The sequence below is a fragment of the Rhinoraja longicauda genome, chromosome 38, assembly GCF_053455715.1.
Source record: "Rhinoraja longicauda isolate Sanriku21f chromosome 38, sRhiLon1.1, whole genome shotgun sequence".
NCBI classification, from domain to species: domain Eukaryota; kingdom Metazoa; phylum Chordata; class Chondrichthyes; order Rajiformes; family Arhynchobatidae; genus Rhinoraja; species Rhinoraja longicauda.
In genome coordinates this window covers 16,870,537-16,884,974 of record NC_135990.1, presented here as the reverse complement: position 1 = coordinate 16,884,974, position 14,438 = coordinate 16,870,537, and the positions used below count along the sequence as shown (strand labels likewise).

General features: G+C 45.0%; 1 protein-coding gene across 5 annotated transcripts in view; it reads left to right on the top strand.

Annotated features, from left to right (window-relative positions):
- The window catches only part of vps13c (vacuolar protein sorting 13 homolog C), a 288,791-nt gene that overhangs the window by 237,184 nt on the left and 37,169 nt on the right, over nucleotides 1–14,438 (top strand). For all 5 annotated transcript variants that reach the window (XM_078429970.1, XM_078429968.1, XM_078429967.1 and 2 more), the window contains 8 exons: nucleotides 3,063–3,171; nucleotides 5,159–5,272; nucleotides 7,172–7,311; nucleotides 8,335–8,416; nucleotides 9,748–9,861; nucleotides 9,946–10,021; nucleotides 10,382–10,545; nucleotides 13,142–13,187. In XM_078429970.1, coding sequence (XP_078286096.1) covers nucleotides 3,063–3,171; nucleotides 5,159–5,272; nucleotides 7,172–7,311; nucleotides 8,335–8,416; nucleotides 9,748–9,861; nucleotides 9,946–10,021; nucleotides 10,382–10,545; nucleotides 13,142–13,187 — 845 coding nt within the window. The remainder of the gene's footprint in view (nucleotides 1–3,062; nucleotides 3,172–5,158; nucleotides 5,273–7,171; nucleotides 7,312–8,334; nucleotides 8,417–9,747; nucleotides 9,862–9,945; nucleotides 10,022–10,381; nucleotides 10,546–13,141; nucleotides 13,188–14,438) is intronic.

Here is a 14,438-nt window from a genome sequence, read left to right as displayed (position 1 = left end):
CTCTCTAGTTGTGGTAGGATGGTTCAGTTGCCTGATAACAGCTTGGAAGAATGAATGAATGAATGAATAAATAAGTTTATTGGCCAAGTATGTGCATATACAAGGAATGTGCCTTGGTGCTCCGCTCACAAATGACAACACAAACATACAGTTAACAATTAAAAATAAAGCATAACCACATCAAAACAATAAGGATACAACATTACGGTGGGTGAAAATAAACCAGAGCAAAAAAGAGACTACAGACTTTGGTTATTGAGTAGAACTACTACTTGTGGAAAAAAAGCTGTTTTTATGTCTGGCTGTGGCTGCTTTGACAGTCCGGAGTCGCCTTCCAGAGGGAAGTGCTTCAAAGAATTTGTGGCCAGGGTGAGAGGGGTCAGAGATGATCTTGCCCGCTCGCTTCCTAGCCCTTGCAGTGTACAGTTCGTCAATGGGGGGAAGGTTGCAGCCAACAACCTTCTCAGCTGTGCGAACGATCCGTTGCAGCCTCCGGATGTCGTGCTTGGTGGCTGAGCCAAACCAGACCATGATGGAGAAGGTGAGGACGGACTCAATGATAGCAGTATAGAATTGGACCATCATTACCTGTGGCAGAAACTGTCCCTGTATCTGGAGGTGTGCGTTTCCACACTTCTATACCTTTTGCCCGATGCGAGAGGGGAGAAGAGGGAGTGGCCAGGTCCATTTTTGTACATTAATTTAGTTTCTCTTTAAACACATTTTTGATTTTTGCATCAACTACTCTCTATTCCACCTGCTAACTGAGTCATGAAGTGTTTCCAGGACTTGACCTCCCCGTCCCCACCACCCCATGGGTGTACTGCTGCCGAGCTACTGACGTGCATGAAGCTCAGAAACTACTTTGCAACTCAGATTAAGGCTCAAACTAAGATAGCTTTACAGGACTTTGGTTAGGCATATTTGGTTAGGATTAATTCATATTTGGAGTATTGCGTACAGTTTTGGTTGTCCCACTACAGAAAGGATGAGTGGGGATTTTTACCGGAATGCTGCTTCAATTAGAGGGTATTAATTATAAGGAGAGGATGTTGCCAGGACTAGAGGGTCTGAACTGTAGGGAGAGGTTGAGTGGGCTCAGACTTGGAGCGCAGGAGGATGAGGAGTGATCTTATAGAGGTGTATAAAATCATGAATGGACTAGATTGGGTAGATGCACAGAGTCGAGGACCCGAGGACATAGGTTTAAGGTGAAGAGCAAAAGTTTTATTAGGAATCTGAGGGGTAGCTTTTTCACACAGAGGGTGGTGGGTGTATGGAACAAGCTGCCAGAGGAGGTAGTTGAGGCTGGGACTATCCCAACATTTAAGAAACAGTTGGACAGGTGGATAGGACAGGTTTGGAGGGATATGGACCAAATGCGGGCAGGTGGGACTAGTGTAGCTGGGTCATGTTGGCCAGTGTGGGCAAGTTGGGCTGAAGGGCCTGTTTCCACACTGTGTCACTGATGAGAGGTTGGGCAAACATGGATTGTTTTCTCTGGAACACCGGAGGCTGAGTGGAAACCTGAGGGGTTTTATAAAATTATGAGGTATGGGCGACAGTCTGCACCTTTTGTTTCCCAGGGTGCATACGGCGACAGCTTTAAGGTGAGAGGGTTAAAGTGTAAAGGAGAAGTGTGGGGCCAGTTTTATATGCAGAAGATGGTGGGTGCCTGGGATGCATTGCCAGGGATGGTGGTGGAGGCAGGTACGATAGTGGAGTTTAAAAGGCTTTTAGATATGCAGATGGACATGCAGGGAATGGAAGGATATGGATCATGTGCAAGCAGATGAGGAAACATATCTTGGTAACATGGTACTGACATTGTGAGGCAAAGGTCCAGTTCCTGTGCTGCACTGTTCAGTGTTCTATTTGCCTGGCACTTTCTTCCCTTCCTGTGTACTTCCTTGTGCTCTTGAATGTTGTCTGTCGATCTTCCTCCTCCACTGCCTCTCCATCAGTGTCCACATGGTGCCCAGTAGTTGCCTGCAGGTCACTAGTAATAGCTTCTCTTTCAACGTTGACTTTTGCTGTCAGCAAGGATCTATACCTTGTTCCTATCTTTCTGTAATTGACACCAATATCTAACAGAGTCATTCTTCACTTTACACTGCCAACGCCCCGCTCTGCCTTACAATTAAATCTCTGGTCCCCTCCATTGCCTTTTTAGTCAAACAATCAACAACTGAGTAGCTGGAAGTTTTCTCCAATTGATTCATTGCAAACCAAATGTAATTTTCTCCGTCTTTTATCTTTTTTCCCGAACCATGACCCTGTTCGTGACATCTTTCTGAGAATGGATAAGGTCAGAAAATGCTGGAAACATTTGGCAGATTAGGAATAGCGTTAATATTTCAGGTCAATAGCTTCATACTGATTTATGTTTACGAGGGCGGCACGGTGGTGCAGCGGTAGAGTTGCTGCCTCGCAGCGCCAGAGACCCGGGTTCCATCCTGACTACAGGTGCTGTTTGAACGGAGTTTGTACCTTCTCCCTGTGACCTGCGTGGGTTTTCACGGAGATCTTCGGTTTCCTCCCACACTCCAAAGATGTACAGGTTTGTAGGTTAATTGGCTTGGTATAAGTGTAAAATTGTCCCCAGCATATGTAGGGTGGTGTTAGTGTGCGTGGTGTTAGTGTGCGTGGTGTTAGTGTGCGTGGTGTTAGTGTGCGTGGTGTTAGTGTGCGTGGTGTTAGTGTGCGTGGTGTTAGTGTGCGTGGTGTTAGTGTGCGTGGTGTTAGTGTGCGTGGTGTTAGTGTGCGTGGTGTTAGTGTGCGTGGTGTTAGTGTGCGGGGATCGCTGGTCGGTGCGGACACGGTGGGCCAAAGGACCTGTTTACACTCTGTATCTGAAGGTCAAAGACCCGTCATCTATTACACCTTTGTGTCATTTTGAGATCTCATTTAAAACAAAACCCGTACAAATTGGACAGTCAGGACATTGTGATGTGCCCTTATTCTGTTCCTGAAATAGACATCTTGCAACGTATCTGGATCTTTATAACCAAGCTTTTTTTTAGAGTCAGTGAGCGACATTGTTTACTTCATTTCCATTTCAGATACTTCATGGTCTTGATCCAGGAAATGGCGGTGAAGATTGACCAGGGATTTCTCAACGCACTGATCACACTGTTTACTCCAGCCTCAGACCTTGTGGGAACCCAGAAGGTGAGTTCAGCACAATGATTATTCTTGGTAACGTTGCTGCGATCACATTCGCTCACAATCGTAGCGGCATAGCTGCATTAAACAGCTGTTTCATTTTTAGGATTTTCCTCTTGCTAAAATTGCCCGTTCTATCATTCAGCACAACTTAAGTGGGTGAAAGATGTTGCCAGTACCCATGAACACAACCTATATGGCTTCCTAAAGCTCACTGACTCCCACCTGAATCTGTTGGTGTGGTCATTATTTTAGCTCTTTGGTCTGCCCGAGCTTTGTTGACCTCCCAGCGGAGCGAGCTGTCCATGGGGGAATGTTGCCGACTGGCCCACTGCAGACTGCAGGAGTACGTGCTGAGGGACGCACTGAAGCTCGGTGCAGCCAACGCCAAGGCCCTGTGGGGGAGGGCCACAGTCTCGGGGCCTTCTGCTGCTGGACATGGGGGGCAGGGTGTGGTGGAGACGCCCCTCCAAATAAGGGAAGGGATTCTGTATAAGTTTGTATAAATTTGGCAATGAATATCTGTATTGAATGAATGTGTAACCTCTGGGAATGTCGGGTGGAGTTTTGAAAGGTACATATTTTTTATATATTTATTTCTTGAATAAAGTATTTTTTGATATTAAAAAAATAATAATAATATTTTAGCTAGTAGGGATAAAGAAAATTATTGCGTCGACCAGCTTTTTGGTAAATGTAGGTTAACTAAGATGCATGCCAGGACTTGGTGGTTTACAGTGAGTCTCAGTGCTTCTCCTCAGTCTTTAAGTGGTGAGTGGTCTGCTTGGAAAGGGGAGTGCTTTGTTGTTTATTATGGCGTTCGTTGACCCGACTGCTGAGAGATGTGAACTAACACACATTTAGTGCATTACTCCGAGTGCTCTAAGTAATGAGTACAGTGTGCAACCATACACTTTTGTAGGAATCCCAACATTGCATACCAGCCTGATCTGAGAGGCAAGATGCTCGGATCTTGTATCTCGGATCAATGGGAATATCGCCAGTGAATCATATCCATACCCGTTTAAGCTCATTTCTCTGTGCAAGACCATAGAAAGCCAAACAGGTAAATATGTTATAGCTTTAAGGTGAGAGGGGCAAAGATTAAAGGAGATGTGCTGGGCAAGTTTTTGAACACAGAGGGTGGTGAGTGCCAGGCGTGGTGTGGAGGCAGATACATTAGTGGCATTTAAGGAACGTGGATCGGCAGATGGATATGCAGATTATGGAGGATTATGGATGGAGAAATAAAGAACTGCAGATGCTGGGTAGTGCACAAAGGGACACAAAGTGCTGGAGTAGCACAGCAAGTCACGGAGCATAAGTGGAGACCCTTCTTTAGACTGAGACCCTTCTTCAGACCAAAGCATCACCTATCCATGTGATAGACACAAAAAGCTGGAGTAACTCAGTAGGACAGGCAGCATCTCTGGAGAGAAGGAATGGGTGGCGTTTCGGGTCGAGACCCTTCTTCGGACTGGTTAGGGATAAGATAAACGAGAGATATAGACGGTGATGTGGAGAGATAAAGAACAATGAATGAAAGATATGCGAAAAAAGTAACGATGATAAAGGAAACAGGCCCTTGTAAGCTGTTTGTAGGGTGAAAATGAGAAGCTAGTGTGACTTGGGTGGGGGATGGATAGAGAGAGAGGGAATGCCGGGGCTACCTGAAGTGAGAGAAATCAATATTCATACCACTGAGCTGTAAGTTGCCCAAGCGAAATATGAGATGCTGTTCCTCCAATTTGCATTTAGCCTCACTCTGACAATGGAGGAGACCGAGGACAGAAAGGTCCGTGTAGGAATGGGAAGGAGAATTAAAGGAGAAGGACACTTTAGAGGTGAAAACTATCCTTTGGATGTAACAGTTCTAGTAGCACTGATGTAGTGTGGTCATTGCTTGATATTTTAATTGCTTCCTTGCACAATAATTAGATCACACCTGGCAATGCTAAGATTATTTTGATGTTGTTTCTGGTTTCTTTTGTAGACGAGTTTGATCGACCGAGATATGGAATCGATAAAGGCAGAACTGATGGAAACATCTATAACTGATGTCTCGAGCCTGAGTTTCTTTGAGTATCTCCACATCTCGCCAATCAAGGTAATGGGATTGATTCCTTGTCAATTTGATACAGAAATAAAGTTGTTTACATTTATAATCTTTGGTTTATAGTATCTATGTTTAGTTTAGAGATACAGCGCCGAAACAGACCCTTCGGCCGACTGAGTCCACACCGACCAGCGATCCCCGCACATTAACACCATCCTACACACACTAGGGACAATTTTCATTTGTACCAAGCCAATTAACCTACAAACCTGTATGTCTTTGGAGTGTGGGAGGAAACCGAAGATCTTGGAGAAAACCCACGCGGTCACGGGGAGAACGTACAAACTCCGTACAGACAGCACCCGTAGTCGGGATCGAACCCGGGTCTCTGGCGCTGTAAGGCAGCAACTCTACCGCTGCGCCACCGTTCCTCCCTAATAGATGGTATTAATAATATGCTCGTTTAAACCTCATTCATATTTGTTTCTTTTTTTGCATAACTGTTTTAGTTGTGATAACGTGTTGGCTTTGATTTGTTTTCCTTCTTACAATACAATACAAGATACACTATAATATATCTTTATTGTCATTGTACAAGTACAACGAGATTAAGAATGAAACTTCCATATCGATGCTGTAGAATAAATAAATCATGGCAAAAACAAAAACAACAAAGGGAAGGGAAAAAAAGGAAACAGGGTAAAGTGCAAAATAGGTTCATGCAGGGTCAATTGTGCTAGATGACCCTGGGCGCAGAGACAGATCATGGCGGGCTCTCAGCAGGTCCGATTCAGAGCAGCTATAGCTCTAGGAATAAAGCTGTTTCTTTGTCTGGAGGTGCGGGCGTAGAAGGCCTTGTAACGTCTGCCAGATGGAAGTAGTTCAAACAGGCGGTGGCATGGGTGTGTGGAGTGTTTGTAGATCCTGGTGGCTTTCTTGTGGCAGCGTGCGTTGTAGATGTCCTCCAGGGCTGGTAGCTGTGTCCCAATGATCCTCTGCGCTCTGCAGACGACCCGCTGAAGAGCTCTCCTATCCACTGCCGTGCAGCTGAGATACCACACATAGATGCCGTATGTCAGTATGCTCTCTGTGGTGCAGCAGTAGAAGGTTGGGGCAACTGTTGGGGCAGACCGGCCTTTTTCAGCGTCCTCAGGAAAATCAGCCTTTGCTGTGCTTTTTTGACCAGCGCAGCGGTGTTAGTGGACCGTGTGAGGTCCCCTGAAATATATGTGCCCAGAAACCTGAAGCTGGACACTCTCTCCACTCTGTCCCCGTTGATGAAGACTGGAGCGTATTCCTCATTATATGACCTTCTGAAGTTGATAATTAGCTCCTTGGGTTTTGATGTGTTTAGGGACAGGTTATTCTCTGAGCACCAGCTCGCCAGGTTCTGCACCTCCGCTCTGTAGGCTGATTCATTGCTGTTGGAGATCAGCCCGATCACCGTTATGTCATCCGCAAATTTGACAATGGTGTTGGTGGCGAATGCAGGAACACAGTCATGTGAAGAGGGAGTAGAGGATGGAGCTCAGTACACAACCCTGTGGTGTGCCGGTAATCAGAGTGGTAGCGGAGGACAGGTGGAGGCCCAGTCTCACTGCCTGAGGGTGCTCCGTCAGGAAATTCAGGATCCAGTTGCATATTGAGAAGCTGAGGCCTAGCTGGTGGAGTTTGGAGGTGAGCTTAGTTGGGATGACTGTATTGAAGGCACATAAATATTACATTTCTCAGCTTTGCACAAAAATATTATCTTGCACATAAATATTACATTTCTCAGCTTTGTTCTTTTTCCAAGTTAGCTCTAACACTGAAGGCTTTGCATAAGCATTGGGTTTATTTGAAAATGTCACCTCTACCTTTCGCCAAGCATTCTACAATATCCTACTCTGTTCCTACTCTGGATTCTTTTTGTCACAAGTTGATTATAGTCATTCTGTTCTTTTCTAACAGTTGCATCTGAGCTTGTCTTTGGACTCAGGAGGCGAGGAGTCAAGGGGTACAAAGCAGGAAGCAATGCGACTCCAGACCATCCATATTTTGCTCAAAAGCATTGGAGCAACATTAACAGACGTTGATGACCTTATCTTTAAGTAAGCAGCGCAAGGTGTTTTAACATTAGGGGTGTTTTGTCCCCAGGATATTTTTTAATGCAGTAGGGGGAGGGATCGTTGTCTGATGAACATAATGCTGTATTTATTTTAATACTTTTATAATATTGCAGGAATGTTCGTGCTGATGAGAAATTAATTTCTCTGCAGTAAACATGCATTTTATGGAGGAATGGGTGGGTCGAGACCCTTTTTCAGACTGGTTAGGGATAAGGGAAACGAGAAATATAAACGGTGACGTGGAGAGATAAAGAACAATGAATGAAAGAGATGCGAAAAACAGATACTGTATCCGACGTTCAAGATGTGAACTCTTATACATCAGCGAGACCAAACGCAGACTGGGCGATCGTTACGCGGAACACCTTCGCTCAGCCCACGAGAACCAACCTGATCTCCCAGTTGCTGGACATTTTAATTCTCCTTCCCATTCCTACACAGACCTTAGACACAAAATGCTGGAGTAACTCAGCGGGTCAGGCAGCATCTCAGGAGAGAAGGAATAGGTGACGTTTCGGATAAAGACCCTTCTTCAGACTGATGTCAGGGGAGGGGGCGGGACAAAGATAGGATGTAGTTGGAGACAGGAAGACTAGTGGGAGAACTGGGAATGGGAAGAGGATCGAGAGGGGAAGCAGGGACTACCTGAAGTGGGAGAAGTCAATGTTCATCCCGCTGGGGTGTAAACTATCCAAGCAAAATATGAGGTGCTGTTCCTCCAATTTACGCTGGGTCTCATGACAATGGAGGAGGCCCAGGACAGAAGGGTCAGATTTAGAAAGGGAGGGGGAGTTGAAGCGCTGAGCCACCAGGAGATCAGGACCACACTCTAGCTGGTGTGAGGACACCGTACTCAATAGAGAATATGATAAATAAACAAAAAAGATGTCTCATGAATAAAATACCCAAAATAGTATAAAACTGTATTACATTTATGAATGAGTGTCCTTAAGTATTTGCTGTTACCATTTTCAAAGAAATGAAAGTGAGTTTCTTGGGTTACAGGCTTGCCTTCTTCGAAATTAAATGTCAATTCTACAAGAGAGACCAGTTGATGTTGGCAGCAGGTGGACACTATGGAGAACAAGTAAGTACTTTCTCTCTCCAATTGTCTTGCAGTTTACTTCAGCTCTGAGAATGATCACTTAGCTGATGGACAAATGTCCACAGAAGCTGGCATTCCTGATGCTTTCCTCTCATGCCTGCTCTGAGTCAATGCTCTTGGTTAACTTTGGGCCAAATGCGGGTAAATGGGACGAGCTTTGATGGGACAGCTTGGTCGGCATGGATGAGTTGGGCCAAAGGGCCTGTTTCCGTGCTGTATGACTCTCTGAGTATGTGTGAGAGAGCAAACTGTTGCGGTTCCTGTCAAATCGTTATACTAACCAGTGGGCTTCTCTAATCCATCCATTCGTGACTGTGAGCAGATAGTAAACAATCCAGGGTATTTATTCACAAAATCCAGTAAACCCAGAGAATCCAGTACAAAATCCTCCTCATGACATACAAAGCCCTCCATAACCTGGCCCCATCCTACCTGACTGACTTCCTCCACAGACACACTCCCACCCGTACCCTCCGCTCTGCTGCTGCTAACCTCCTGTCCCCCCCCATCCGGACCAAACTCAGATCCTGGGGGGACAGGGCTTTCTCCATCGCTGCTCCCACACTCTGGAACTCACTACCCCAAACCGTCAGAGACTCCTCCTCACTCACCACATTCAAAACATCACTGAAGTCTCATCTGTTCAGCACTGCCTTCAACCACTGACCGTTACCTCACCTTCTTTTTCCTTTTCTCTTCGTTTACTCATTTATCTATTTATTTTCTTTTATGTTTTAGTAAACCCTGTAAAGCGTCTTTGAGTGTTAGAAAAGCGCTATATAAATGTAATGCATTATTATTATTATTATTATTAAATGCTGGAGTAACTCAGCAGGTCAGGCAGCATCTCTGGAGAAAAGCAATGGGTGACGTTTTGGGTCGAGACCCTTCTTCAGACTGAAGAAGGGTCTCGACCCGAAACGTCACCCATTCCTTCTCTCCTGAGATGCTGCCTGACCCGCTGAGTTACTCCAGCATTTTGTGAATAAATACCTTCGATACCTGCAGTTATTTTCTTATACTTCGTAAACAATCCAGAGCTCTTTCCCTAGTGTAGCTTATAACTAGCGTTTAGGTGATTGCTGGTCGGCATGGACTCGGTGGGCCGAAGGGCCTGTTTCCTCGCTGTATCTCTAAAGTCAACTAAACTAAAGGTAGAAATACCACCCAGACAGCACCAGAGGCCAGGATGTAGACTAGGTCACTGGAGCTGAGAGGCAGCAGGGCTGTGTGTGAAACAGCATTGTCTCACACTGCTCCAGCCTTAAGCCTGGGCGACAATCACTAACCAAACCCTCTCCTGTTCCTCACAGTTTCTCAAGCAAATGTACGTGCTTGTTTTGGGGCTGGATGTTCTTGGAAACCCGTTTGGCCTGATCAGAGGACTTTCTGAAGGAGTTGAAGCATTCTTTTATGAGCCTTTCCAGGTAAGGCAGTGAAAATGCTATCCATTTTGAAAGTTTCTCCATGTTTTAATGCTCATAATACATCAGCGACTGTGATCATTCCAGGGAGCGGTTCAGGGACCAGAGGAATTTGCCGAGGGCTTTGTGATCGGAGTGAGGAGCTTGCTGGGGCACACAGTCGGTAGGTACCAGCTTTCTATTGACTCAGTCTTTGGTTTAGATCACTGCGAAGCTGATGACTATGAGTTCATTATACACCTTACCCTTCCATATCTCAATGTCTCCCTCTCCCCTGACTCTTGGTCTGAAGAAGGGTCTTGCCTCGAAACGTCACCCATTCCTTCTCTCCAGAGAAGCTGCCTTTCCCACTGAGTCACTCCAGCATTTTGTGTCTATCTTCGGTGCAAACCAGCATCTGCAGTTCCTTCCTACATTATAAAGTCCATATTTTTCAGATAGTTTCAGAATCGGTCATTCACTGGATTTGAATCTTGTCTACCTCCCCAACACTGATGCAGAATACAAATGATCTTATGTACAGGTGGTGCAGCTGGTGTGGTATCCAGAATCACCGGCTCAGTTGGCAAAGGTTTGGCGGCTATCACAATGGATAAAGAGTATCAACAGAAGCGGAGGGAAGAGATGAACCGCCAACCCAAGGACTTTGGAGACAGTTTGGCCAAAGGGGGAAAAGGCCTGTTGCGGGTAAGTAAAGTTCCTATCATTTAAAGAAAACCACCTGAAGGAGGGAAACTTTATGGGCTGTTAATTACAAACATGAGGAGCAGCAGTGAGATGGCCTCGTCTTTGCTCCAGTTGGGCCATTGAGTGAATCCCTGATTCCTTGCACCATCTCCTGCTTGTCCCGAGTACCTGTGGTTAACTTCTATTCTTCTCCAGTTTAAAGTTAATTATCGATGCAGCATCAATTGAAATTTCTACATCTGTGGACCATGGCTGCTGGTTCTCAACTTCACAACCACCTCTTCAGGTCCCAGCACATTAAAAACCTCGATCGCACCCCACCCCAGTCCCTTTGTTTTCTTTTTAGTTAAGCTTAATTTAGTTTAGAGATGCAGTGCAGAAACAGGCCCTTCAGCCCACCAAGTCTGCGCCAACCAGCAATCCCCACACACTAAAACTATCCTACACACTAGGGATAATTTACAATCCTTACCGAAGCCATTTAATCTACAAACCTGTACGTCTTTGGAGCGTGGGAGGAAACCAGAGCACCCGGGGAATTGTGGTCATGGGGTGAATGTACATACTATGTACAGGCAGCACCTGTAGTCAGGATGGAACCAGGGTCTCTGGTGCTGTAAGGTGGCAACTCTACCACTGTGCCACTGCACTGGAAGGTTTCTGCATCTACAGAACTGTAGGGATATTGTAACCACTATCAATCAAACCATGAAGTCTTTCTTGCTAACTGTCATTGAAATTGCTTTTGTTGCTTGTCCTTGCTTTGAATCTGTATGTGCCCTGACATGCAGGGCTGTTTTGAACTGACAAGATGCAGTGAGTGGTTGCAATTTGTGACACTCATGACTGACCAGACCAGGCTCACTGGTGTGCACTTATTGTATCTATCATCATGCATACTGTTACAGTATGAGCTTCACAAGCACAAGGAATTTCATTGCACTCTGGAGCTGAACTAATCTGAATCTGCAATTTGCTCTCATGTACAAATACAATTTAGGAAATACAATTCTTCAGTCATGGCCATCATATAGGGGGCACGATGGTGCAGCGGTAGAGTTGCTGCCTCACAGCGCCAGAGACCCGGGTTCCATCCCGACTACGGGTGCTGTCTGTACGGAGTTTGTACGTTCTCCCCGTGACCGCGTGGGGTTTCTCCAAGATCTTCGGTTTTCTCCCACACTGCAAAGACGTACTGGTTTGTAGGTTAATTGGCTTGGTTAAATGTATAATTGTCCCTAGTGTGTGTAGGGTAGTGTTAATGTGTGGGGATCGCTGGTCAGTACAGACTCGGTGGGCCGAAGGGCCTGTTTTCACGCTTCTTCTCTAAACTAAATTAAACTAATAGATGATGCAGCTTCACATTATTGAAAATCGCTTTCATCTCCATTTTTGTCGGAATACCCTCCGCTTGGCCCAACTGCCCACCATGTAACTAATGCAAGGCACCCTGTTCACACACAAACCCTGTACAAATATACCTGTCACACACAGGATGTTTGCCAGTGAGACTATGTACAACCGCCACCTAGTGGAGAGAAAGAATGTGGCAAGAACATAACAGTTGCCTGCAGAGGAAACATTGCTTCATTATCCTACTTAAGTAGAAAGTAGCGAAGACTCTCTTTATTAGTTTTTTTTGAATAGCTAGATGCAGACATTTATTCTTTTTTGCTGGGTCGATATTCAAAGATGCTGAAACAATGCCCAAAGTATCATTTGATATCATTTAGTACAGCAGGCAGTGAAGAAAGCCAATGGAATGTTGGCCTTCATAACAAGAGGAGTTGAGTATAGGAGCAAAGAGGTCCTTCTGGACCGCACCTGGAGTACTGTGTGCAGTTTTGGTCTCCAAATTTGAGGAAGGATATTCTTGCTATTGAGGGCTAGGTAAACCTAGTAAACCTAGGTTTACTAGGTTAATTCCCGGAATGGCCGGACTGTCATATGTTGAAAGACTGGAGCGACTAGGCTTGTATACACTGGAATTTAGAAGGATGAGAGGGGATCTTACTGAAACATATAAGATTATTAAGGGGTTGGACACGTTAGAGGCAGGAAACATGTTCCCAAAGTTGGGGGAGTCCAGAACCAGGGGCCACAGTTTAAGAATAAAGGGTAGGCCATTTAGAACGGAGATGAGGAAAAACTTTTTCAGTCAAAGAGTTGTAAATCTGTGGAATTCACTGCCTCAGAAGGCGGTGGAGGCCAATTCTCTGAATGCATTCAGGAGAGAGCTAGATAGAGCTCTTAAGGATAGCGGAGTCAGGGGGTATGGGGAGAAGGCAGGAACGGGGTACTGATTGAGAATGATCAGCCATGATCACATTGAATCGTGGTGCTGGCTCGAAGGGCCGAATGGCCTCCTCCTACACCTATTGTCTATTGTCTATTCGATACAACTTGCTCTAATCCCTGCCTTTCCAATGATCATTAATCCTCTCCCTCAGATTATTTTCCAGTGTCTTCCCTCTTGTCATGACACTTTATACTTTTTTTCAATGCTCAAATAAGCTAAAATGACCCAGTTCCGTGCTAGCTCAATTGCCATATTTCATCACGTCAAAAAATAATTTATAAATATTTGTTCTTTCAGGGTGTGGTGGGAGGATTTACAGGAATCATCACAAAGCCAGTCGAAGGTATGTTTGAACCGATTGGAAATGTGGCAAATAGATTATTTTGTACAATATTAAGATAAATTGTTAACTCTCATTAAAGAGCTTCTCATTTACTTGATGTATTGAGTAGCATGTTACTGCTGGCTACTCTGGAAATAACTTACACGTATCAGAGAGACCTTTAGGTAATCGTACACCTCACGAGGGGGAGTCATTCAAAAGGGTTAAAGGTAAGGAGGTAACCCCAGCGAACCTGGGATGTCACGGGATATCAAGGTTTTAATCAATTATATAAAGGGAATCATAGAGTCAAACAGCATGGAAACATGCCCTTCGGCCCGACTTGCCCATGCCAACCCAGATCCCCTATCTACGCGTGTTCCACCTGCCTGCGTTTGGCCCCTATCCCTCTAAACCTTTCTGTGGAAGAAATTAATTTAGAGTGCAATTAAAGAGAAATGAAAAGCGGAGACTTTGCAGGTTTGCTTCAAGCGACTTTATTGCATGATATCATGGAGAGATGGCGGCAGTAAACTGCCCACCAGTTCTCTGACTTCACAGCAGAATTAGCCGACAGTTATACTGTGCAGTAAACAACTTCTGTTTTTTGTTAGGTACTACTCTACGAAAATATTCTATCAACTACATGGGTACCAATTATTTCGTTAGTCATAACATACTTTTTGTTTATGTTAATCTTATTCAACAACAGATGGTTAATACAAGTCAAACACAATACAAGGGCATCGTGACATTATTCTATCTCACCTTTTAGGCGGCCCGTGCCAACATCCCCTCTCCAAGCCAATTATAAGCCCCCCATTTACAGTAGCATTTCCATGCCACTAGCGGTAGGGGGCGAAGGTGGCCAACTGTAACGTCTCACAGAAGGGAAAACAAGCTTCGTTATCTCCTCTTCTATTTCATGTTTACCTTTACCATCCACCCTTCAACACATTCCCAGACAAGAGGTAATGCGTCTAATCTTACTTTGCCGATTCCCACCAACCTCTTCTGCACCTGGTCAACGAGAGATGCCAATTGTCACATCCAAGCACCCTTTCATTACCTTGTTCAATTCCAATCAAAATTAAGTAAGGAAGGATATTGATTTTTCTTCCACACTTTCCTATCCAATAACCTGTCCAAATGTCTGAAATGTTGTTACAGTTGATTAGTTGATTGTTATGTTGATTAGTACAGGTGTCAGAGGTTATGGGGAGAAGGCAGGAGAATGGGGTGAGGAGGGAGAGATAGATCAGCCATGATTGA